Source organism: Fistularia commersonii, chromosome 6 (assembly GCF_037954325.1).
Source record: "Fistularia commersonii isolate RoL2024-O1a breed Wild chromosome 6, RoL_Fcom_v1.0, whole genome shotgun sequence".
Lineage (NCBI taxonomy): Eukaryota > Metazoa > Chordata > Actinopteri > Syngnathiformes > Fistulariidae > Fistularia > Fistularia commersonii.
In genome coordinates, this window is record NC_141289.1 from 15,570,411 (window position 1) to 15,596,997 (window position 26,587).

General features: G+C 38.3%; 1 protein-coding gene across 30 annotated transcripts in view; it reads right to left on the reverse strand.

The window, feature by feature from the left end:
- The window catches only part of tns1a (tensin 1a), a 100,738-nt gene that overhangs the window by 20,183 nt on the left and 53,968 nt on the right, over positions 1–26,587 (reverse strand). For 28 of the 30 annotated variants that reach the window (XR_015106279.1, XR_015106280.1, XM_086148366.1 and 25 more), the window contains 12 exons: positions 23,361–23,410; positions 21,418–21,589; positions 21,199–21,249; positions 20,955–21,077; positions 20,316–20,380; positions 19,725–19,808; positions 14,604–14,716; positions 14,455–14,515; positions 14,258–14,333; positions 13,303–13,432; positions 11,957–12,022; positions 11,498–11,623 (listed from right to left, as the gene is read on the reverse strand). Coding sequence is in view for 28 of the 30 variants with exons in the window: in XM_086148366.1 (XP_086004492.1) it covers positions 11,498–11,623; positions 11,957–12,022; positions 13,303–13,432; positions 14,258–14,333; positions 14,455–14,515; positions 14,604–14,716; positions 19,725–19,808; positions 20,316–20,380; positions 20,955–21,077; positions 21,199–21,249; positions 21,418–21,589; positions 23,361–23,410 (1,117 nt within the window). In the remaining 2 variants the exon portion in view is untranslated. Of the gene's footprint in view, positions 1–11,497; positions 11,624–11,956; positions 12,023–13,302; positions 13,433–14,257; positions 14,334–14,454; positions 14,516–14,603; positions 14,717–19,521; positions 19,557–19,724; positions 19,809–20,315; positions 20,381–20,954; positions 21,078–21,198; positions 21,250–21,417; positions 21,590–23,360; positions 23,411–25,316; positions 25,438–26,587 lie in introns of those variants that run through there. The other 2 variants (XM_086148391.1, XM_086148393.1) reach the window with 2 other exon arrangements.

Consider the following 26,587-nt stretch of genomic DNA (forward strand, 5'->3'; position numbering starts at 1 on the left):
TAGTTGGCTTACTTGGGTGCCTGCAGCTGCTGATGCTGGCTTAAAGTTTCCAGTGAATCACCAGCCTAAAAGATCCTCTAACACCAACTTTAACTGATTTTCCAGAAGCCAGATTAGGGTGCAGGCACCAGACTCGATGTACAAAACAGGGAAAAAGGGTTGCCTTTTCCCCACCAGTGCCAATACTCTGAAAGTATGTGTAGCTCAGTGGTAGAGCATATACTTGCATGTATGATGTCCTGGGTTCAATCCCCGGCATCTCCACTGTAAGTCGCTTTGGATAAAAGCGTCTACCAAATGACTGTATTCTATTCCACACATTTATGTCACACTAAATATTTTTAAACATTAAACGAGAGCTTACTATATATGAGCTCAGTGCATTCATATCCATTGAGCAAAGACAGACAGAAAACTTGGTGACTTATGCACAGGTTGCATGCTTCTGGGGTGAGTGTCAGACCATTAATCACCTTGACTAATTCCTTTCCGGGCAGTTTGCTATGATCCTCTTGACTCAAAAGAGAAGCATCAAACAAAGCTGAGCATGACTAGAGCTTTGTGAATAAACCTTCACAAGGTTACTACTGTTGCCTTTGCCCTGCAACCAAGGTGTGTGTGCAACAAGGGCGTCGGACACAAGTGTATGTCAAACATGACTGCTATGAATAAACTTCTATTTAGTATTTCTGTAAGTAGTTTAATGTCTGCAAATGTAACATAACATTGAAAACAACAGAAGGCCAATATACTGTAGATAATGATCAGGCTATTTTTATGTCTTTGTGAAAAACTACTATAAGGCTTATATTGCATGGCTCAGCTTTCCGTTACTCTTTAATTCTGTCATGGCTTTCATTTCAGTTGACTTTCTGCATCTATAAAGTGTATACTGCACACAAAATCACACCCACTCAGCATTTTAGACAGACATTTGTCTCCCCAAATGAGTTTGATTGACCTGCTCATTTAGTGCATTGCAAAAATGCAGTTACAGTGGCCACAAGGCAATTGGGCACTTTATAACTACTGTACATGGTCTTCTGTCGATGCTGCAGTGTTGCTGCAAAAACTTTTTAAATGTGATTAGTTTAAATTCAAAGCCATTTGTGATTTTGCCCCTATACAAAGGTGCTGTACACAAAAACTTAACTTACTTACAGTACAATAGCATACAAAGAACGACTGACCTATTTTAAAAGTGTGATCATGACCAAATGTTACTTTGGTCTGGCTTCTGAGAATGAAGAGCTAATTCATTTTTGCCAGTGGTTTATACTGATTAAGTGAAATTTTGTGTGCTCTGGCTGTACTGTAAAACAATGTTCAAAATTCTTGCATCTACATTGTGGTACATTGTGGAATGTTGAGGTTTTGATTTTGTCGCCCATTTTAAGAAGTTAAAAGAACTGTCTGATTTTTGGTGAAATAGAAGGACTTGTGTTGCACAGTTGGAATCTCCCAGTGGTTCAAATTCCAATTGGTTCACATCAATCTGTGTCACAGCTCATTACCAAAAATTTGCTTGGTCACCAACTTCAATATTGGTACCCAGACTGTCCTAAATATGCTGCCAACAACCGCTTACTGCTGAGAATTCTCTGTATTTCCTTCCACTTGAATCGGTTCCTTTGAATGTATATATAAATTCTCTTGTGGTAATGAGAATTACAAAAGGTGCTTGGCAGAACAAATTAATGCAATTCATTTTGGACAATTGATTAAGTATTTGAAATATAAAGAGAGTGATGTAGACTTTTTCAACTACTTCCACAAATCAGAAATACTAAATGCTGACGCATGCAACCAACATCCACTAAACCTTTGTTTAATGTGCATCACGGCTTCTATATGCTTCTCATATGAAACTGTGGCTAGGATTCTGAAAATCAAGACAACCAGCTTCCACCTTGTGTCCATAAATAGCAATGACATGCCTCAAATTTCATCAGTTAAGTCACCAAGCTTGACAATTAAATACCAAATAGTTGCTCTTCCCCTTTGATAAAAAGTTCTACGCTTAAAAGGAAAACAATCAGAATTTACTTTTTTTGTACCCAAGGGGCAATGGAGGGGAAAAATGGTTTACTGCTCATCCACTTATATGAGCATGAAAGAAAATTAAACGGAAACTAAAAGTAATATAGTATTTTTTGGAGAGTGTTTAATGCAGTCAGTCTGAAAATTGCATGAACACATGAGGCCATGCATAAGCACACATAAATACAGTTGGGAGAACAAGTATTTGATACACTGCTGATTTTTCAGCTTTTCCCACTTGCAAAGCATGTAGAGTTCTGTAGTTCTTATCATAGGAACTCTTCAACTGTAAGTGACGGAATCTAAAAAAAAAAAAAAAAAAAAAGAGAAACACATTGTATGATTTTTAAGTTATTAATTTGCTTTTTATTGCATGACATAAGTATTTGATACATCAGAAAACAGAATTTGATATTAGGCACAGAAACATTTGTTGGCAATTACAGAGATTAGATGTTTCCTGTGGTATTCGACCGGGTTTGCACACACCGCAGCAGGGCTTTTGGCCCACTGGGAAATATGGACTTTCACCTCCCTTCAAAGATTATCTATTGGGTTCAGGTCTGGAGACTGGCTAGGCCACTCCAGGACCTTGAGATGCTTCTTACGGAGTCACTCCTTAGTTACCCTGGCTATCGTTGTCATGCTGGAAGGACCAGCCATGACAACCATCTTCAAGGCTCTTACTAAGGGAAGGAGGTTGTTGGCCAAGATCTTGCGATACATGGCCACATCCATCCTCCCTTCAATACGATGCAGTCACCCTGTCCTGTTTGCAGAAAAGCATCCCCAAAGAATGATCTTCCACCTCCATGCTTCACAGTTGGGATGGTGTTCTTGGGGTCGTACTCATCCTTCTTCCTCCACCAAACACGGCAAGTGGAGTTTAGACCAAAAAGCTCTATTTTCGTCTCATTAGACCACATGACTTTCTTCCATTCCTCCTCTGGATCATCCAGATGGTCACTGGTAAACTTCAGACAGGCCTGGACATGTGCAGGCCTGAGTAAAGTGACCTTGCGTGCGCTGCAGGATTATAATCCATGACGGTGTGGTGTGTTACTAATGGTTTTCTTTGAGACTGTGGCCCCAGCTCTCTTCAGGTCATTGACCAGATCCAGCCATGTAGTTCTGGCCTGATCCCTCCCCTTCCTCATCATCATTGATGACTCGTGAGGCGAGATCTTGATCATCATCTTGACCTTCTTCCATTTTCTAATAATTGTGCCAGCAGTTGTTGCCTTCTCAACCAGCTGCTTGCCTATTGTCCTGTAGCCCATCCCAGCCTTGTGCAGGTCTACAGTTTTATCCCTGATGTCCTTCCACAGCTCTCTGGTCTTGGCCATTGTGGAGAGGTTGGAGTTTGTTTGACTGAGTTTGTGGACAGGTGTCTTTTATACAAGTAAGGAGTTCAAACTGGTGTATTAATACAGGTAATGAGTGGAGAACAGGAGGGCTTCTTCTTAAAGAACTAATAGATCTGTGGGAGCTGCAATTCTTACTGGTTGGTAAGTGATCAAACACTTATGCCATGCAACAAAAAGCAAATTAAATACTTTAAAAAATCATACTGTGTGTTTTTCCTGGATTTTTGTTTTAGATTCCATCACTCACAGTTGAAGAGTACCTATGATAAAAAATTACAGACCTCTACATGCTTTGCTATTGGGAAAGGCTGAATAATCATCAGTGTATCTAATACTTATTCTCCCCACTCTACATGCCTATTGATTCTGGATCGCCACTCATGCAACAGGTGCTGTCTTTTGTTGTGACAACGCACACGTGCATATGTGCACATGATTCTCGCTAGCGCTTGCTTGAATGCCCAATTGTCATGTTGCAGTGTTGGAAGCCATTAAAAAGGCATCTCAACACCTGTGGCTAATGGTTTATTATAAATAGAAAATGTAATACAACCAGCATAATTGGTGTATCTAATGAACCAGCTGTGCAATAGATTATACTCGGTGCATTGTTAGTACATCTAAGAGTAACTAACAACCCATTAGACAACACAGTGTTTTGAGAGGCAGGATGTCAGTCCTTCAGTTATGTGTCAAATATAACATCCTGAATGAAGCCGACTAAGAACAACTGCAGCAAATATTTTAATTTGAATAAGATACGTTCCTGGTAATCTTTTTGAGAGGAGCATGGCGATTAAATCTGAAATACGGCTCTAAGAAACATCCATATTTTCATTATATTTATCTCTGAAATGATGGTGGGTGTTTTAAGTTGGCTTTGTTGAAAACACTTGATTGGAAGTAAAACATTTATATTGTAATCAAAGATACTGCATGTTGCACAGCATCCTCAAATAAACATTTAGACATTTAAATGTCTGGACATTTTCATGACTGTGACAAATTAGTTGGATACGATTTTACTCTGTGACATGCTGAAACTGGCATGTGTATAAACACGCACACAAACATGCACCAGCCATCAAGTAGGTCTCACAGATTCAGCTTCACGACTTTCATATCACTATGTCGACGGCTAGTCTGCATGCCAGAGGTGGCTGAGATTGTGTGTGTGTGACTGTGTGTGTCTTCATACAACATACGAAAACATAAGTACTCGGATTCCTACTCTGTAAGTGATGGATATTTGACTCAAAAAAGTAAATGATTCCCATGGCAGTTTATCAATAGGGGAGTCATTGTCAAATCTAATTGTTGCAACTTAATTTCTCTTCTTGAAGATGTTTCACCTCTCATCCGAGAGGCTTATTTAATACTGAATACAGTTCTTCAGTGTGAAGAACCCTTTCAGATGAGAGGAGAAACATTTTCAAAGAAAGAAACTAAGTCCAGTTGCCATGGTAAGATTCGACCATGATTGACCGTGACCTGGATGACTGAGAATCTTCAGCGACACATCAGCGGGAGAGGTGTCACAGTGTGTGTATTGGTGACAGGCAAAAGGAAAACTGTCAGCTATATATTTGCACTATCTGCTTCTTGGTTCATCTGTCACTTGTGCTCAACAGTTTGAGGTAACGTGATATGACTGTATCAGTGTCTGTTTTCAAGATTACCTTCAGGGTGATGTCATCACAAACCTGTCCATCATTTGCGTGACAGTCATAAAAGGTAATCTGTCTAAAACCAGTTCCAGCCCTTAACCCCAATCATGTCCTTCTATGCATCAAATATAGAAAGGAAACCATGTTTCAGAATGTTTTTCCTTTGCCGATATAAATGTGTAGTTTAAAGTGCTATAGGTCCAAGATTGACAATATCGACCGCCTGACGTCTTTACATAAGACTGCGTTGTATATGGTCATGTATTGTCTCTCTGAATCACTTGATAAGAAATTGTCAAAATGAACACATATTGTAATCATCTAATATGGTGGTTTTTTTTTTTTTCTTTCGCAAACTACCAGTACAGGACTCAGCTTCCTGTTAACATGTGACATCTTTGTATGAGAGAATGTCTTAGCTGCAATATCACAACATTATCTCTTATATTAAAAGAGAACCCCATCATGGCCAGTGCATAGCTGGTTGGGACTGGCTTCCTCAGCATCTGTCTATCTATCTTTCTTCGACTACTGAGTGTCAGACACTTTTATAAAAGTGCATGTGCTTGCCATCTAAATGAATACCCGTCTGCCATCTCTGTCTCTATTTAAATCTTAAGAGACAGAAACCTTTTACCTGCAGTAAAAACTGAGCTTGCTCAATGTTTGCAAGCTGCAGTAACAGCCTATGAACTTCATCTGTCCAGAATGCAAGTATACATATGTATCTTTTGTGGTGACAAAGAAAAAAGTTTCAGGATTCATTTCTTGACATCAAGCTGGTTTAATAAGCTGTTGTCCAAAAGCTGCACACCCTCCATTGTAACAGACAAAGGGTGTGTGAGACTGCCGATGAAAGCAGTGGAGACGTAGACACGTCAGTGAGAAAACTGTGGTATTAAGAGATAAGGACAGTCTCAGCGGGGTTTCCGAGTCAGGATTTGAACCTGCTGCTGCAGCTCACTGTTCTGTCACCAAGCCCTCTAACTAGAAGCATTCTGTGCTAATGCAGAGAACACACAGGATGCTTTCAAAATACCAAAGTGCTCTCCATTTCTGCAGACTTCAGTTTATGTGAAAGCATGGCAATAAATGATAAAATTAGGAATGTCTCTTCAAAGCTATGGATGCTAAGCTAAAAAAAAAAAAACGGTGTCTACTGGCAGCTGCAAACTTCTCATTTTAAAATCTAACAGTCGTGCAAGTATTAGACATGTAATAAAAAGACATGGTATCAAATTCCAATTTTTTTTGTTTTTTTAAATATGTAACTTCAGAAGAACTACTCAGTTCTCTTCATCACCTCAAAAGAAACTTCCAGAACCCAGTAGAAATAACTGAATGACAGAAACCAATTCACATTACTTAGTGTTTTTGCAAATCGATCCTGCACAGCATGCAGTCAATCCAAGTTCTCTGGAACTCACATGAAGTTACCAACCAATGTCCTTAATAGTTTTGGTGTGCCCAAATTGCAGCCTGCCCATAAAATGTTCCACACACAGATTGCTTGTTCCATGAGTCATTTTATACCATCAAGGTGCCAAACACACAGAATGCAACAATGTTTGCATGGAAACGCAATAAACATCCAAACAGACTTAAATGTCTGTGGAACCACTGGACAAAAATTTTATCATTTGGGACAAGGTGCTAGCAAAGGAAAAAACGACATATATTATGTTAATAAATTAGTTATGGCAAAATACAAAGTCAGATGTGGACTTATCAGGCATAGCAGTGCAACACAATTATATGTATTGCTACGCTAAGGATCACAAAATGAGGCTTGCAAAGTAATTTAAAGCAATTGGTTGTAACTCAAGGAGGCAATCTGAAGTGTCTGTGAACTCGCATTGCAAGGCAAATCAATGCAAAGAAACACAAGTGATCAAAGAATGGTAAATTCGAGCTGTGCAATCTAATTTTTAGTAGTGCAATGCAATGTGCCATAAAACACCAATATGGTCAAATAATAATCAAAATAATGCTGAAATTTGAAGTGATGTCATGCAAAAATAAAAAAATTGGCATGACAAAGTCTACTGAAACAAATCATGTTTTAAATGTGTTTAACATGGGCCAGAACTTCGGGTTTGATGTCTTGGCTCCAATTTTTATGATTTGTCATACTCTGGATTTGACAGATGAACATATTTAGTTCCTTTTGAGCTGAATGTTATAGGTGCGCGTATCATTGAAGCCGGGGCTGAATAATTGTGGAGGCTGTGGCAGAGACAGGTGGAGGGAGTGATGGGAAAATCTGTACTTCTGAAGTTCAGGGTGATTTTGCATCACAATATGCTATGAAAGACAGATATTTAAAAACAATATAGCTGAAACTGATTGCCTGAATTTTAAAGATTCCAGGGAAATAACATGACAGAAGTTTCACAGTACAGAACAATATAGAAAATCGAGGAAACAAAGTGAGGAAGAGAGACTTCAAAAAGTTGATATTGTCAAAAATGCAGTAACTTAAATCAGCCTAAGGAGGGCAGAACAAACAATATGCTTTTGCTGGCGTAAAGGTAGGTGAGCTCTATGCCATTAAAACATTCAACAACGTACAAAACAATGATTGATTTGTTCATTAAGCATACAATTTAAAATACAGTGAGTACGTACATCTCGGACTTCTATTTTTAATAAAGTTTCTGGCTTTGACGATCTATTACTCACCCAATGATGATAATCAGCTTCTGTCCTTCTGCCCTTGGTTTAATTTCATTCCATAACCACTTCTGCTTATTTTACTCTTTCCTCAAAGGAAAGCATTCAAAGGAAGAATAACCCTCACTTTACACTGTTATTCAGACTTTGCACGCGTCCAGCCCTCTGTGCCTCTTTCAGAATATTCTGTGCCTGCCTCTCTATCTCAGGGTCTCTCTCTGTCACTATCCAGCTATTCCAGACATGTTTCAGGGCTTGGCCCCCGCCAAATATGGGAGGAGGGCTGTAAACAAGGAAGGCAGCTTGTGCTGTCACTGCCTCTCTACTGTAAACCGCACACATTGAAACAAGCACACACTCATTCCACTGTGGTAAGAGACCGCTTTTTATGTTTTTTTTTCAAAACTGGGGAAATGTGCAGAGCATCGGTCCATGCAAAATTAAACTCCAAAGTCCAAGAATTTATTTCTAACTAATAACAGTTTTATATACGTGTGTCAAACTTAGAAAGCTTCTATTTGCTATAATTTCACCATATTTGCTGCAGAAAGCACCAGTAGTAGTACTTTGTATTTAAACATACGGCATTGACCGACTTAAAGGGATATTACCAACTTCACTTCAGAAGAAAGTGATACTTTTGGTGCCATTGTTATTATGAGAGGGGAAAAAAAAACAGCAAAAAGACACAAACCTCTCTGGGTAAATTGTTTATCAATCTGTTGCTAAGCATCCCAGATTCTTCAAAAGAGTTTTAGAGATTAGAGATTTTTTGTCTGTTTTGGTGCCCTAAACAGTGGCCTTTTGACATTAGGGTCAACAGCTGCCAGGCCACAGGGGCTATTAGTGGAGCGAAGTCAAGCCAATGAACATACCACATAAAAACAGCAAAAGACCAGAACACATGTAAAGAAAAAAAATAATTTGTGTGTGTGGATTTGTATAGATATATGCTAAAATAGTTTAACAAAACTTCTGCAAGCAGCTGCATGAATACTTATAAATGTATCCTAGTCTATAGACACGCATTTCACAGCACAAAAGTAACATTATTTCAAACAAACAGCAGCTGTAGGCTAAAAAGACGTCTTCTTGCATGCATCAGTATAAAATATACATGACTGAGCCCCCTAATCCTACAGGCCTTTTAAGACACCTATCTTTCATTGAGCCCTTTTGACTGGATTTCCAAGGTCACTGTTAAAAACAGCGTACAGGATGAGTGTCAGCAAGGCTCTGTTGCATTCAGACATCAACACAAGCCAATAGTTTATGTGCATAACATCCACCAAGATAAACATCCCTGGATCATCCCTAATGACTGATTGGTGTTGAACGAACGGCAGTGTGTAAAAATAGTCTATTCTGTCATGGAAACAACCATCTTTGTGTTCACCTGGGAATGCAAACATTAATAAGTCATATTAAATGCCAAGAGTGTTTTTTGGCATCTCCATTTTGACATTTTTAAAACTTCTTAAGACTGCTCACAACTTATGATCACAAATCACACCTATTCATTCATGTACAAGAACTACTTTAAAACTAATTGATATAAGTCAGAAAACTGAATTCACAGAAGCTGTAGGTTTCATTTGTTTTTTCCCTTTGTGTGCTTGTTTTAACCTTAAAATCTTAAAACTATGAAATAAATACATTTTATCCTTGTTTTAGGCACTTTTCTGAAGGAATCTTCAGAAATGAAAATTTGTCAAATTAAAATTTGTGATTTGCTATTATACTTCATGTGCATATATTACACTTGTGATGTGAAATAATGCTGCCCCTGTCACTCCAACAAATGAAAATAAATCCATACATATACATTTCCAATAAACTCCAGGCTGATTCTATTAAATGAACATTGGTCTTGCCACCATCTATCAATTAATTTTCAAGGTTGTGGAAAAATATTAATTGCATTTGTTCATATATATACATACAAATATGCTCCCCCGTTCTGCGAACATGGTCCACTATTCGAACAGGAGCAAATCTGCAGCTTGAGCATTTCCCACAGATTTTTCTTTAAATACAGCTATTACCACAATATTCCTCTGGGGGAGTTCATAAAACTGAAATGGGCCTTGCACTGCAATAAAAAGACCCATATATAGAGCGGATGTGACCTCATAGTGTCTGCCAACTCCTTACTAAACTCTGTGTGAATCCATCCTTTTGTTTTTGCATGACTTTGTTTAACAGCAGTAATTATGATCCTCATGATCAGTGTTTCTGCAAGACTGTTGTCCAAAGTAACGATATGACTGGGGCAAATGGAAGGATAACATGCTGAGATGTTTTCTATGGCTTTTATAGCAACACTTCTCCTCGGCCTGACCTTTGGTCTACTGGATTTTTTTTATATATATATTTTGTAAAAAACTGAATAAGCAAATAATATGACAGGAGGAAATAAAAGGCTATTATGCTAATGGTTCTTTCATTTCTAAACATTGAAATATTTCACTCAGAGGGCAGGAGACAAAAAATGTAACTCTAACCACGTGAAAAAAGACTGTTGGTCTTTTCAAAACCTGTTTTGATAAAATGGTAGTAGTAAGTTTGTCTTTTAATGTATTTTGTCTTGTATTTCAATGTCACTTAAAAGTTAAGTAATCCTTATTTCTTAATATTTTTTCGGTACATTTTTATTTACATCTTTCTCTTCCTATAACTTCGTGTTCTATTGCTGCGGTATTATTTTTCATGGCAAGCTTATGACTACATTTCTACTAATTGCTAAAAAAAAGGAAATCCAAGAGTTGGCCAAAAAAGGCACTGCTGTTGTGTGCCAGGACTGTTGCTGCTGTATGACTTATGAACTGTTTGTGGGCTGGTAAAGCCGCTCTGACACCATGATATTACTGGGATTATAAAAACCAGTAACCTTGACAATGTGATGCATTGGAAAATTAAATTGCCTCTGCAAGGCTCTTTGCATGGTCTCTTAAATTCACTCAGCTCACAGCTCCAATTTACTTCAGCTGCTTTAAAAGGAAAAATATACTCATGCTATACTTTTGTTCTCTACTCAAATACCTCCCTATCAATACGAATCAATTTCAATACTGACTGCAGACAAGTGACTGAAAGGTATTGTGAGGCACATTACACAACTCGTGCCTGATATTTCATTCTAAACTTTTACCTCAGAAGCTCAAAAGCAGAACCAAGCAATGGATGAAGGTGGTTTTGAGTATTTGAGGGACGTGGGGTTCTTGATGTTTCAGGTTTCAACCCCCCCACACCGTTGAGGGGGCATTCAGTAGCACTGCAACTGACAGCCCCTATTTCTGCAGCAACTATTTAAGGCCTGTGTGTGTGTGTGTGTGTGTGTGTGTGTGTTGGGGGGGGGGGGACTGTTAGCAAGCAGGAAGAACCTATGTGGCTATGGCTATTGAGCTAATAGAACATAATGGCACTCATGAATTAATACTATTATTAGTAATACTTTAACAGTTTGTTAATGGAAGTTTTTGTTGGGAAATATTATTGAGAGATAAGTAACTAACAACAGTGTTAAGGTATGACATATGTGATAAAAGTTATATATACTTATATATTATATGCAGAGACAGACACAAACATCCATAAATAGGTTTACTATGCTGCTCCTATGAATTCATCGTCTGAAAAAAACCTGAAAACCAAACCACCTAAGCAGTATCACCTGACAAGTGTCTGTTAGTGACTGTAAAGGACTGATAACTTGTCCATCAAATTGTGTTTATATCTGTTTTGACTTACCATGCTCGCCGTCCACTGTGTCCTCACAGTGGTGACTGAAATTATCATAGGAGTCCCAGCGGATCAGGGGATCCTGGGTGTTGTAGTCCACAGAAACACTCGGCCCATTCTCCAGGTGGCTGAGGCCTGAGAAACAAATTTATGACAGGTAATATGGGAAAAAAAAGACAAAAAAAATTATTAAAAGTGAAAGAAAATACTATATATATATATATATATATATATATATATATATATATACACACACACACACACACACACACACACACACACACACATATATATATATGGTATATAGTACGGAGTATATGAAAACAATACTATATACATATATAGTATTTAATTTCACTTTTAATGTTTTATATATATATATATATATATGTGTGTGTGTGTGTGTGTGTGTGTGTGCCTGTGTGTGTTTTCAGTGCTTCTATTGTTGGTTGATAAAAATGTAATCACCTTTAATTTTTTCTGGGCCATATGAGAAAACGAACTCCACCTTGCCATATTCTGGGAATCTCTCATCTGTGCAAAAATAAAACACAATGACATATACATAAATGTATAGATATACACACTTCTTCCTCCTCTCCTTTCGGCTTTTCCCCTCCCTTCAGGGATTGCCTCAGTGAATCAACCTTCTCCATCTAACCCTATTCTCTGTTCTCCTCTCTCACACCAACTGCCTTCATATTCTCTCTCTCTCTCTTTCCATAAATCTTCTCTTTGGTCGTTCTCTAGACCTCCTGCCTGGCAGCTCCAATTCCAGTATCAGTCTGCCAGTATCCGATCCTATCCATCCTCGTCACTCCCAAAGAGAACCTTAGCATCTTGATCTCTGACATATGTATATACACTGCTCAAAAAAATAAAGGGAACACTTAAAAAACACATCCTAGATCTAAATGAATGAAATATTCTTATGAAATACTTTGCTCTTTACACAGTTGAATGTGCTGACAACAAAATCACACAAAAATTATCAATGGAAATCAATTGTATCAACCATGGAGATCTGGATTAGGAATCACACTCAAAATTAAAGTGTAAAAACAAACTCCAGGCTGATCCAACTTTGATGTAATGTCCTTAAAACAAGTCAAAATGAATCTGTGTTGCTTCCTGAGTGGACACTATGATTTCACAGAAGTGTGATTGCCTTGGAGTTACATTGTGATGTTCAAGTGTTCCCTTTATTTTTTTGAGCAGTATATATATATATATATACAAACATGTTAATATATATTTTGTGCAGTTTGAGAATTAAACCAATAATCATTTTAAAAATATATAAAAACTTGACATCACATGAGTATAATTAATGATAAGCCTGCTTACTGTGCCAGTATTCTTCAATTCAAAGATGTTTAAATTGCCCCCTCGTTTCATTTCCCGCAGTGTTTTATGCAGATTCACCACCAGAGGACCCCATTTACAATAAAATTGCAGCAGCGAGCAAGAGCTCTTAAATACATAACAGCAAGAAAAGGTGCCCAGAAGAACAACTAAATGGAAATTTCACTGGTAGTCAAAATAGCTTGAAACACACATTCAGTCCAGATTGAATACAGAAAAACAAACAGGACAATCAATAAGTGACAACGGCATTTACCTACAGTTTAACCAAATCTATTTTTTAAAGATTTTATTCAGGCACTTAAGAGAAAAGCCATTTCACTCATTGTATATTTCTCTGTCTTGACTGGCACCATTGAGCACACACACTGCTCTTTGTACATACAAATACTAAGCACTGCAAATACCAGCCCGAGCACAAAAAAATAATTTTCCAGGAGTGCAGTTACCTTTGAAGGTCTCATCCAGCTCATTTTTTCCAAAAACCACTCCGAGGTCATGGATTGCACAGGTGTGGAACTGAACCCTGAACACCACATCTCTGGTGGGGTTCCTGTACCGTTTGTGGTAACACTTTAGCTACGGCAAGCAAGAAAACAACAATCAATAAATTTTACTCACAACAGCCTATCAGTTGGTTGACAGATTTAGCAGTTGATTCAGATACGTTCGTAAGTTCACTGTATATTAGATGTTTTCATACCAATTTCTTGAAACATGCAACAACTCAGAATCCTTTAGATGAGACTCTTAGGGCTCTATTTTAGGCTCTTAGGGCTCTATTTTACTTCATAGCCTTGACTTTGACACTTTATATTTTTATTTGTATTTCTTATTCTCCCTCCTTCCTACTATTATCTATTATTGTTATGTTTTACTTGAACTCTGGCACAACAATTTCCTTCGGAATAAATAAAGTTGTTCTTATTCTTATTCTGAAGCAAGTTAATGTAATGCGCTGCTTAAATCTGCTGTGTGCTGTGTATCCCTCGCGGAGCAAAACTACTTGTACATCTGTGTGAAAGTGTGTTTTGTGTTTTGGGACAGGTTGATGCTGCTGATTTTGTTGTGTGTGAGCAATTAATAGCGCACGTAAATGCCAGCTCTTTGTAGATGTCATTCAAGTTCAGTAGCAAGAGGAGCCACACTGGTACTGGTACAAGATTGCTGGTAAGTGCACAGGCATAACACCATCGATTTTGATAACGTTTGCAAAATAAGTGATGGATTGTGAAAACAATACCCATAAAAAAGAAACAGAAATAAATATCAACTATGAAATGTGGGACTGTAGAATATACAATTTATGGTGAGATATTATTTTGAGAAAACGAAGTCGACAGATAGTGCCCTGTCTTAGATGAGTGAAAAAAGACCTGAGTCAAAAGCAGCCACTGTTCTCACCAAGATGTCTCCCTTTAGAAGCAGCCCGGGTTCAATAGTGATACAGATACTGGTGTTGCTGTCTCCTTGAACATTGCTGTGTATTAACAAAAATCATTACATGTGTAAAGAAAGAGGAGGGAAAAAAAACCTGGAAATCTCTTTCCTCAAAAGAAAAAGAAAACACACTGAAGTGAATTTAAGAAAAATGCCCATACTAGATTCCTGACGTGTAGACTGGTTGCATTGCCTGATAGATCTTTAGAAAAGGACGGCAGCCTGTGAAGGGAAATAAAGAAAGGGACTTAAAATATCTCAAAACCAACCAACAGAGTTCCTCAACCATATTTGGTGAGTCAATGCTCACCTCCTTTGGACTCAAAGTTCGGTATGCCGTGCATGATGACATGGTGCAGAAACAGGGGCTTGTTGTTAATTTTTATGTGTCCGGACAGCAGGCCGTTGAAGTAGCGGACATACCTGCAGAGAAGAGAAAGGTTATACTAAGTATTTCCTACCAAGAGAACATTTTTCCGGAAAGAAGTTGTTAATCAACAATCATAACCCCCAGTTAAGATATAATATATCCTGTACAGTATCATTTTGCACACTTTGGGGTTGTACTTGCTTATTTTCAAAACCGGTACATTGATTGTTTCTTCCATATTGTTATAAAAAAAAAAAAAAAAAAAAAACTTTTCAACAACAGAAGGTTAATTACCCTAATTCAAAATCAGTATATACCTATAGTTTGTGACACCCGATTACAAAATCCAGTGTCTCCAAAATGTCTCATCCCAGCGCCATCTTGAGGTGAAGACAATGGATATTAAATGCCAATCAGTTATTCATTTTTAACCATCCCTCAGAGGTGGAAACAACGATCCCCACCATCATTTGGTGAGAGACGGGGTTCATCCTGGACCAGCTGCCACTCGACCACAGGGTCACATATACTTTAGAGACGTACAACCACTCGCACTCTCTTTCACATGTCTGGCCAACTTCGGGTCTCCAGTGAGCCCAGTTCATGTTTTGGACTATGGGAGGAAACTGGAGAACCTGGAGGAAACCCACGCAGACACAGGGAGAACATGCAGACTCAACACAGACAGGCCCCTTTGGACCTTCACACTGTAAAATGGAAGCCCTAACTGCTGCCAATTTGTCGCCTGTATTTGAATCTTCCGTTTGTAAATAAAAATATCTATAGTCAAGGCACTTAGGGCACTTGCAATGGAGCACACTGGAAAAAAAAAAAAAACATTTTGACCGGTCTGTTGCGCTGGATTGAAGCACCAGTATTATGTTTTTTTACCAAATTCTCTGGCAATCGATACAATTCATGTAGATACTTTTGAATTATTCCACCACTGAGCATCGGGATAATCAGGCTGAAATATAGATCAGATCCACAAGACCAAAACCCTCATCCTGTGTGGTTCACCTTTACTGGCCATGAGCCCCGAGAAGTGAATTCCATCCTGACTATAAAACAGTCTTGATACACTATGGGAAATGTCAGAGTGAATTGGTGTGTACAAAGGCCAGCTGGGGGTCTGCTGTGCTCGTGTGGTCTGGTGTTAATGATGATAATGATGAGGGTACCAAATGTGACCTTGACTGCGAGGTTGCCACATGCACACATTCCCTCAGCTCTGCAGTCTGCGGCCAGATGGTTTAGCCTCTCTGAAATTCAATTAAACTGAAGTGGGACTTTGAGAAATCACTGGTAGGAAGTGTAGTAGGAAGGTGTGTGTGTGTGTGTGTGTGTGTGTCCCTTTTTCCAAAATTCAATTGAGCATGAAAAGTTTGTGGTCTTTGAAAAGGTGTACATTTTCAACACATTCCTTTTATCACTTGTTTTGTCAACTTTTGAGAAAGGATTTAAAACAAACAATGCATCAAATAGGAAATTTCCCTGTTAGTACTTTCTAATTAAATTTCAATGTTCATGATGAACTTTGTCATTTTGTTCAGCAGGAGTGCAATTAAGCCTTTTTTTCCACCTTTCATGCCTTACTTTTTTTCATTCATTCATTTTTGTATTCCGACTAACAGGCACTTGGGGTCACAGCAGATTGCCCATCAATCTCAAGACCCGATTTGGAGACATCACGCCATTTACACTCCCATGCATATGTCTGGGAAATTTATATTTCTTTAATTAATATACTGGTACTACATGATTTTGGAGTGAGGGAGGAAACTGGAGAACCCCGAAAAAAAAAACCACAGGAAGAAAACCCTCCTGACATTTTAATTTTATAGATGAATCACAGAACATGACATGTGATTGCCCTCTTATTGTTCCTTGTAAGCTTTAACCCTCAGGTATGACATAGACGTATGTCCTTGCTAAATTCTATTGTAGGAAAATTATATTTTTTAGTTTAAAGCCATGGTTAAAGTCAGTTGAGTTGTGACCACAAAAACATTAGGGAAATATTACAGTAAGCTTTCAAATAAACACTTCTATTAGGGGTAGAGGGAATGGTTGTATTTTTAACAGGAGCAATTTGACTGAAGGCAGGAAATGGGAAATGACACATGGTTCCCCACTGAACTTTCCATCAAAACAGCAGCCCGCACTCTCTGCTGGCAGGAGCGATTGAACATGGGCATACCAAATTCCTGGGTTTGTTTTTACTGCTTTCATTTGTGACTTATCCTCTCAAATACTGACCGCAAACGTCCCAATAACACTGAAAGATTCAATTATTCCCCTCTTCCCTTGGTCTCGCATCACCAAAATGTCAGTCCATGCTCCAGGTGATCCTGTCCTATCTCTTCTGGTCTTCTTCAATAAAGTTTTATGGCACAAAAAAAGACATTGTATAATGGAACCTGTTTTTCAGCTGTGAAATCAATAATATAGCATTCAAGATACACATGCTATCCCAAATTTGAATAAAAAGGGTCTCCTTTAAATGTGCAATTGAATAATTACTTACTAGTTTGAATAGGGTGTGATAAATAGATCTATTTGCTTCTATTATTAATTTATGTGGCCCCAAGACACTTCACGGATTTAATAAATCATTTCTGCACCTGGGGTATCTCATGTGACTATTCATTTTGGTGCTATAGCTGTCCTAGGAAAAGAAGCTAGAAAGTTTTTAATATTTTCCCTCCATTTCAACATATTGCCAGAATATTTGCAACCTCTGACATTTTCCACCTAAAATATCAACATATATCCCACAACAGCAGCAGCTGTTATGATTATCATTACAACAACAATATTACTACTACATGACCGTAATAATAATAATAATAGTAATAATAATAATAATAATAATAATATTGAACATCACAAAAAAATGATGCAAGGTGTCATAAAGGGTTGACTGAGGTCCTCTGTACCTCAGTGCATTTTTGATTAACCGTCACTCATATTTTGAGACGGATTGCCCTGGACAGTGTATGCTGTGAGGGAAAATAGCAATAGCACCGATGAGTCGATGTTCACTTCAGCCTAAATAAATATTTCACACCCAGGGTCAAATTTTGATTTGAACCAGAATGTATAATTTCCCTGTGCTAAATTAGGACTAAAAACTAAATGTGAAACAGATGCTCTTGAAATGCATTGCAAGTCAGACACAGTATTGCTGTAAATCCTGGTATTCTAGTGAATTTCTTTTAAGCATCCAATTAAGTACACAAAACATGTAATCACTCAGTATAGCCATGTATGTCATTGTAAATCAGAACCAGGAAAAGCCAATACTCTTGCTTTTGTGCATTTTAGAACGATGGTCCCAAAATATTATGCAATTATGCCAATCTTTTACAAGCGTCAGGGGCAGCAGCAAAATGAGCTCATCTCCTGTTCCTGATGTTCATGTCACACATACCAGACCATAATGCTGGCAGACTCCAGAGGCAAAGATAATTATATCCAAAGCAGGAAATAGCTGAGTGGTAGAAGAAGGCCATATACCTATTAGATAATGGCTGGCTCTCTAATTCACAGGCTGAATGAAGAGGTGTGAAATCCCCTGTTTTTTGGGTTTCTTCATTTATTCCATGTAACCTTTCATCCCTCTTGTACGGGAAGCTGCAAGATCAGGATTCCTCTCTTCAGAGGTGAAGAAAGCAATAGAGTAAAGGTCAACCTTTTAAAGAGTTATGCAGAGGAAGCAAATGATATGCTTGGAACTGATTTATGACTTCGAAGAAGATGCCTCAGAATACAGGCCCCAATGAAATTGCTCATATACCTGATTTGACTCACTCTGGTTAAGTGTCTACTTTGCTGTTTTGCTCTGTAGCCAAGAACAGATTATTATCCCAAAACAGTGCTGAAAGGGGAAGAATTAGAAGAAAAAAAAAAGGTCAGAAAGATAGGAATGAAAGGGAACCAAGCAATGAAACTTCCCCAGAGACTGGCGGAATTGCAGGCAGACATGATCTCAATTATCTTAGTTGAAATTCATTTGTAGATAAAGAAGACGATGACAACAGCGGCAAATTCTTTGGTAAAAAACAAAAAGCATTGAACTTGTTTTTGCTTTCTCTGAGGGGACTGTTTGTGTGCTGCATTCACTTTATTATCATGATTAAAAAAAGGCCACAAATCATACACAATATATCTAGAGGAGGTGGATGCAATGCTTTTAGTGTATTGAAGGCTAGGGTTCGTGTTTGCCAAAAGGCAGCGTAGCCAGACAGAACCAAGGGATAGACACAACTTTGTGCAGTGCAATAATAGGAAACTTGCAATCACAAGCTAGCCATGCTATCAGATATTCTAAATGTTACGAGGAAATGAGGGAAAAATCTCAACTTGACAAATATCTATCTTCTCCTTTCAAATAGTAATACATGCAATCCCAAAAAAACGTCTCAACAAACAAATGAAAACATGAAAATTTTCGTCGCTACCTAAGCTAAAAGACCGAGTTGCATTTTCCAGCTGACAACGGGGCCGAGTGAATTCTTCTTGCATTTGGGCTGCATCTGGCCTGCGAAACGATCGCTTTTATTTAAATTAATCCGTTGGCCAGATCTGTCCGAGCGCTCACCTGCCGGGTCCCCGGTGACGGTTGGGCAATCACAACTCACGTCCAGTGGCCTAACTGAGCCACATGTCTTGAAGGTTAAATAGTTCAAGTCTAATGGTAATTACTGTACGCAATAGCACTGTATGACAGCAGATTGTAGCTGTGAAAATTAGGAATAGTGAAAATTGCAACAACACCGACACAGCCCAAAGGGTGAGTGTGCACCAACTGATATGAAAGCTGTCAAACAGTGGAATGCAGAAGCAGGACACAAACCCAGATACTGTGACAAAGGCCATCATGACATCCCCCTAAATGGAGCAATATGGAGATTTTTTTCAGACTTTCAAAGAACCTCGCTCGGACCTTTCCAAATGTGCAGGTTAAAAGCAATTAAAAACCTGTGTTGAGCACAAATTTTTCATTAAGTTAGATTTAATAGACAAAGATTTAAATTTAAACAGGAGGTAATCACTAACCTTTTCTGAGATGGCTGACCAACAGGGAGTGCTTTGTCCTCATAGAAACGTCTCATGGCGAATCTGTCCAGTGCCTGATCTGCACTGTATAATGGAAAAGGAGGAGCTGTGTTATATTATCTGTAATACAGTGGTGCATTTTTGAAATTACATACAAATCCATGAAACGTAATAGCCTTTGTTTTGGAAAAACCTGCATTTTTTTTTTTCCCCGAGTTTGCCTATCAGAAATATGTGCTTTACAAGATTGAAAACAGGTTTAAATCCACCGGGCGTTTTCCTACCTATTAACATCTGGTTGCATAAAAGATTGATGACCTTTTGGAGGAAATCTTTCTGTGTGAGCCAGAAAAACAAACCAGCCACGATGGATTGTTTGGCCACAATAATCACATCAGTGTTTAATTTTCAAGGATGTTCAGGTCTCAGAGTTTTCGAGCCTCAATGTGATGGATTGCTGCTTCTGTCCTCACAAAACCTTTTGAAGAGGAGTCAACGCAACTGAGGGATTAAAGTGCTGAAATACTTTCAGTGCTGACTACAACTCTACAGTTCAGGAAATGTCTACCCGCGTGGTAACAGGTTTGTTACCTTGCAGATATGTTGCTGTAGTGCATGTAGGCAGCCACCACCACCCCTGTTCGACCCCGGTTTCCCTTAGAGAAACAAAGCAGAGGAGGGAAAAATACCACAGTGAGTACAATGATCCGTCAGAAGTAAGACAGAGTTTGAAAAAGATGTTTGATGCAGGATTAATCGCCAGCAAATGAGACCGTTTAGTCAAGTGTAGAGTCAAAAGGAGATCAGCGAGCAACATGAATTACATTACAAGTCGATGATGTAAAAGTATTTGAAACATGACACGGTCTAAAAGAAAAAGAGAACAAGTGATCTGCTAAAATAGAGCAGGGGCAGAATTTCGGCTTAATATGTTGCTTTCTTTTCTTCTGTTTAATAATCGAATATGAAGCCGCCATGAAGTAATCGCTAGCAAAAGGCGTTTTAATATTTCCACTGTTGCAGATTACTGTTGTAATTCCATTGTTGTCTGTCAAAATGTGTAATAAACTCACAGTATGGAGAGTTGGAAGTTTAAAGGGGGAGGCTGGGAAGAGAGCCAGTAGAAGGGAAGGGTGGGAGTAGTGACTTTAACTGAATCTGTAATATGTGCAAAACTACAATTAAAAAAAAGTGGACATTGTCGTTTTGTCTCAGTCGTCACCGGTTTACCTTGTTGTGAAGAACCACAACATTGCGTGGATCTCCGTTAAGCCACGTGTCGATGGCCTTGCACATGCTGCAAATCTTGTCTAGTGGCGGCGCGTGGTGGTCTGGCCAGCCGAATTCCAGTACCTGATGAAGATAGTAGAAACCAAAAACGGGATCGGAGAGTTCATTTTTGCTGTTGTCGTTTTTGTGTTTGATTAACCGCATAATTAACGACAGGAAACATTGGATGTTTAACTGACTGTACCTTGTGATTTAACTTTGCTAAGTCATTCTGCTGCTCGCTCAGGTTGAGCACCTGAAATCAAAGAGCAGAAAATGAAACAATTAAATATTAAAATGCTCTGAGCTTATGTTTTTGTTGAAGTCATAAAAAAAATCTTTATTGTGACAAAGCTTATTGCATTACAACAAAAAAGTGGTACATGGCATCGCTCTCAGTTTTCATATATGAAATATTATTCACCAGGTAGTGTTCGCCGTGTTTGGACCGTAGCATTGCTGCCACCTCTTTGAGGTGGTTAGTGTAGGTGCACTCCTCAGCGGCAGCGGGGAAAGAGACGGAGATGATCCTCTCTGTGATGTAGACCAAGTCCACCTCATAGCTTTCCTCCATGGCCTGAACCACGCTTTGACTTCTGGAGAAGATGAGCAGCAAAGACGGAGAGGATGAGGTCGATATTCACTCTGAGGACCTCAATGTCAGCTGATCAGAAGCTAAGTTTTCAATTTCCCAGGATAAGTGTGTTCATAACAAAATTTGACCTATTTTTCTGTTAGTCCTTTTCTACAGCTATCATTTTGAAACTACTAGTGTTAAAAAAAAATGTTTTCCCCCTTTGGTTGTGTGTTTGCAAAATTATATAATACGTCATACACAAATAGAAATGCAGTCAACTGCACTGAGATTGAAAAAGATTCTAACCAGCAGATTTTAAACCGGCAATAATTAGTCTAATAGAAATGTTGTATTTTATGGAAATGATTTAGGCAAATCATGACAAGCCGCCCAAGCTGATTTAGGGGTTCTTGTGTCCGACTTTATAAATGGCCAAAGACTACTTGCAGATACAATCTCACTCTCATGCAAGAATAACTGTATGGAAGCCAAGAAAATACCCTGATTGACGAGCCACTGGACAACAAAAAAAAATAAACAACCCTCATGTGACATGCTATGCAAAATAAAGTCACCTTGCAAGAATACTTTAATAATTTTGCAATTTTGCAATGAAGAACTTAGCTGAATGAGGAAAAGAAAGCATGGTCACCTGGTGTCTCCCTTTGACATGAGTCAAGCTGACCAGATTAGCTGAGCAGAGATTTAATGTATTTCCTTTTTAGGTATTATCCTCTCATTCAATGCTGATTTAAGTTTTTGTGTTTAAAAATGTATAAACAAGTGACAATTTATCAAAACGGTATGGGACACATTTAGTACAGATACCTTAATAAATATTGAATCTAGGCCAATCTTCCTCTGTTTACAAGATTATATTAATTCGTCACCCATGACTTTTGCTCACAAAAATTGATTTTGATTTGTTCTTAATTTCCTCTGTTATATAATGCGCGTATAGTACTGAGTGTAGCTGGGGTAGGTTTATGTACTATGGGGCCACATATTTATTTAGTCGTTTATTTGTTTTCTCTTAGCCTTACATATTTATCTCCATCTCCATTTCAATTTGCATTCAGCTTCAATCTGAACTCTCCATGGCTGAAAAAATGTATGTACCGCCTCATCCATCACACTTGTTAGTTTGATTATTTGTACAATTATTCTTGTTGGATCACCTTCAACAATATGCAGCGCCAAAGCTTTGTAAGAGCAGAGATGCTGTTTGACCTTTGAGATAGATTTATTAGGATCTCCAAGACAGAGCAATGGTGGTTACTTTGCTCAGCTGAATAAGACAGTCACTGGAGAGATGGAAAGTCATTGTGTGACAAAGTAGACCTGCTTGTTAAGTTGTTTTTGGTTATAAACATGTTTTTACACCTGTGTAGATATAGGCTTTATGTTTGGAATCTCCGTAAATCAGACTCTTGGGAATCTTCCCAAAGAAAAAACCTCTCCTAGTCTAAGATTTATCTCAGACTAAGACCAACTTCATCACTAACACCTCCTTAATCACCACTTGACAAGACTGCTGTTGATATTTTGGAATCTATCTCAGAGGCCAAACAGCAATCAGCTCTGTTGCCTTTTGAGTATATAATAAAGCTGTGTGAGAAAAAGCCATGCAAGTAAAATAACTGGAACAAAGGGAGCAATGAAAATTAACATTCTAAGACGACAAACACAATTAATAACACCATTTTTTTCAAATGCTATGTTGCTTTTACCAGAGGCAGAATACCTCATCTAAACTTTATTTTGTCCAAGTATGGAGTGATGTGCCTTACCGGGACTGCTTTCGCCTTATCTCCACACTCTTGCAGGACCTTGTAGATCCCTGGAGAGAAGAAATACACACTTTCATGTTCAAATTCTATTTGCTAATTATGAGGAATACAGAATTACAGAAATATGGGAATGATGTTATGAAGAATCAAAGAAAAAAAAAATCCTGAGCATAAATAAAATGGACATAACACTTGATGTAATGGCACAGAAGATAGATAAGTTAAAGAAGCCCACAATTAAAGCAGATTTAAAAAAAACAGCATAAATTTTGCAGAAAAAAAAAGGGGGGGAGGGCATTTTATCATTATGCTCAAGGAGGAAGCTGTCCTGACTCTTGTCAGGACTTCAGTTCAAACTTTAATTATCTTGTCTTCTGTTAAGTTATTTACAGAGAAAATAGTCAGGCTGCGTCAAGTCAGCAGGAGGAGAATGTACCTTCAAGGAATCTTCGCCTAATAGATGTGTGTCGGCACCTTTTTTATGGTTTCTCTTTTGGTGAAGAACATGCAGTATCAGCATCACTCAGCATCCATTTCAAAAACAGTAAGTAACCCCAAAACAGATAGAACGACAGATGGAATTATCTCTTCAAGCTCACCTTGTGAAATGATGTATCTCCACCCAAAATATCATTAAGAGAAAGTGCCAATGTTTAGTGGTCAAGTGGTTAAACAGTGATACTGGCAGGAGGGGTCTCTAATCAGGGTGTAAGGTTAAACACACAGCCCAAAGCTCTGCATGTTGCTGCTGAGCCGTTTCTCACAGATGAAAGTAATCCCGGCCCTAACAGCCAAGATGGGAAGCATAATTCTTAGTGATTTGACAGGAACCAGATGCTAAGTGGAGTGTGGACATTGGTGTTTGCGAAATGAAACAGCCTGTTTGCATGGTGCTTCAGGGGTTTCACAAATGTACATATCACATCATATGAACAATCTGTTGTCTTGTAGCAACATGCATGTGTGAACACCTCATGAAATTCAATGCAGCATGTTTATCCATTTAGATTAGTTTGGCTTTGGAGAGGGTTGGGCTCGCTATTCAACAGTCACAAGATATTCTCTGAGGATGACAACCTGCATTATTCCAGTAAATCCTCGTATTCTTCTGGATGAACTTTGGTAACAGAGCAGGCATGAAATTCATTTAAGAGCTCAACATGCATGTCCGGAATTCCTGGTAGAGATAAGGGTCAAAGTTGTGATGATATTCCCACTTCCTTAACAGTTTTGTTCACAGGTGTGTGCCCCACTACACTTGGTCAGCAAGAAATATCTGCGAAACAAAATTTGCCCAATAGCAACTTGGAGCTTTGCAAAAAGAAGCCATTCATTCAAGTTATGCATTTCTCCATGGAAATCATAAAGTGATATGTGAGAAGTCTAACAACTTCCAATCAATTGCCCAAATGAAAAAAGGAAACGGAACAGATGGAACATCGACACACAGTACTTGGTCCAATGACAAAGTGACAACAATGTTTGCAGCCAATCTTTTAACGTGACTCTTTACCGCGAGCAAATATATTTCCTCACTGAAACTGTAGTAGTGCGATGGTACTTGTGCCTTCAAATGTTTTAATTTCTCAAAGAAGAGCCTTAATATAACATTTGATTTTCTTTGAACAAACTGTTGAATTTCAGTTTTTTGATTACCTATCTTAATACCTATTTTTTTGGAATGTATTCATAAACTCTACAAAAACATTTACCACTTGCGATCTTGTGATCATGTCATCACTTATTTCTTGATAGCATCGGATCGGAAATTGGAATAATTCAAGGGGTAGCAAAAAAAAAAAAAAAAAAAAAATCACGTTTTCAATGAGCAAAATCTTAGTCACATAAGAGATACGTGGGTCCTAAATAAAATATTCAGGGAAAAGAAAATTGTGCAATAAGCACAAAACAGAGGATTTCCATGAATTAATTTTTGTCTCCTTAGGAGTAGCCTACCTTGTCAAACAGGTGCTCAGTGCTCCACCTCCAGGAGGAACACAAACAGGCAAGTTGCCTTTGAAGGGAGCTACCAAGATGCATGGCTTTGCAAGGTTACTGCACTCTTTTACATATTGGATTTAAAAAAAAAAAATCACAAAATGTCCAGATTGCCAGATTTAGTAAGAAAATCCCAGTTTAAAATGGGGATCATATGTCAATAGTTTGTTTCAAATCATAATTTATATAAATGCACACTCAGTTCAGTCCTCAAGATGGGAAAGCAGCCTCTCTTTGTGCTGGATGTGCAGAATTAAGTAAGTAACCGTTATGCAACATTTCTATCTCACTAGATCCTGTTTTGTCTTGTCCTCTCCCTCATGCTGGCTTTCCCTTCTATCTATCAACTCCTCCCTCTGATTATCTCTCATTTTCCTCACTTACCCTCCCCTTTTTCCATTCTGATTTTCCCCCTACTGTGTGAATCCACAGTATAAATGCATTTCTACTGACAATGTATTTAAAAATATCTAATCTGCTAGGTGCAAAAATAACTTATTACAATTTTAAACACACGCAATATGATTCTTTTTTGTGACTTTTTCCTCATCTTAGCACGCATGTTTAAACAAAGTGGACATCTTTTTTTTTGCCTTTGTGTCCATTGTGTACAGATATTCCAAATTTATCATCATTGGTCCCACAACAGTTTTCTTGATTTACAGAGTCGGGAGCTTGCACGTACATCTCCACTCACTTTCTATCATCTCTTGTGCCAGAAACTGATTTAGCGCACATGGATGACCCAGACGAGACCCATGCTGACTCAATTATGGTCACGATGGGGCAGTTAGACTCAAAACCACCATCACTGTGTTTCATATGGACTAACCGAAAAAACATTCCAACACTGCATTCCTTCTCTGCTGATACACTAAGCTCAAACACACACATTTCTATGCATATGAATGGAAAACTCTGTAGAACATTGATCGCTGAAGTCTGGAGTCAAAAGGGCCGAAATTATAAAATAAAATCAATGCCCATTCCTGCAAGATTTGGATGAAAGCAACCAATTATATCTCATGGGGAAATTCTATGATAAGAAGTACCAACAACCACATTATTGTTTTTAGTAAAGGATGGGCATGCCAGTTGAGTCTGCAGCCAATTTTATTGTGAAAAGTCTGGTTCAGCTCCATATCTATGTATATTTTTAAAACAGCAATATATCATTGTCAAAGTATGGTTTGCAAAAAAGTAGGTTTTAAATTGGTCGTTTGTGTGCT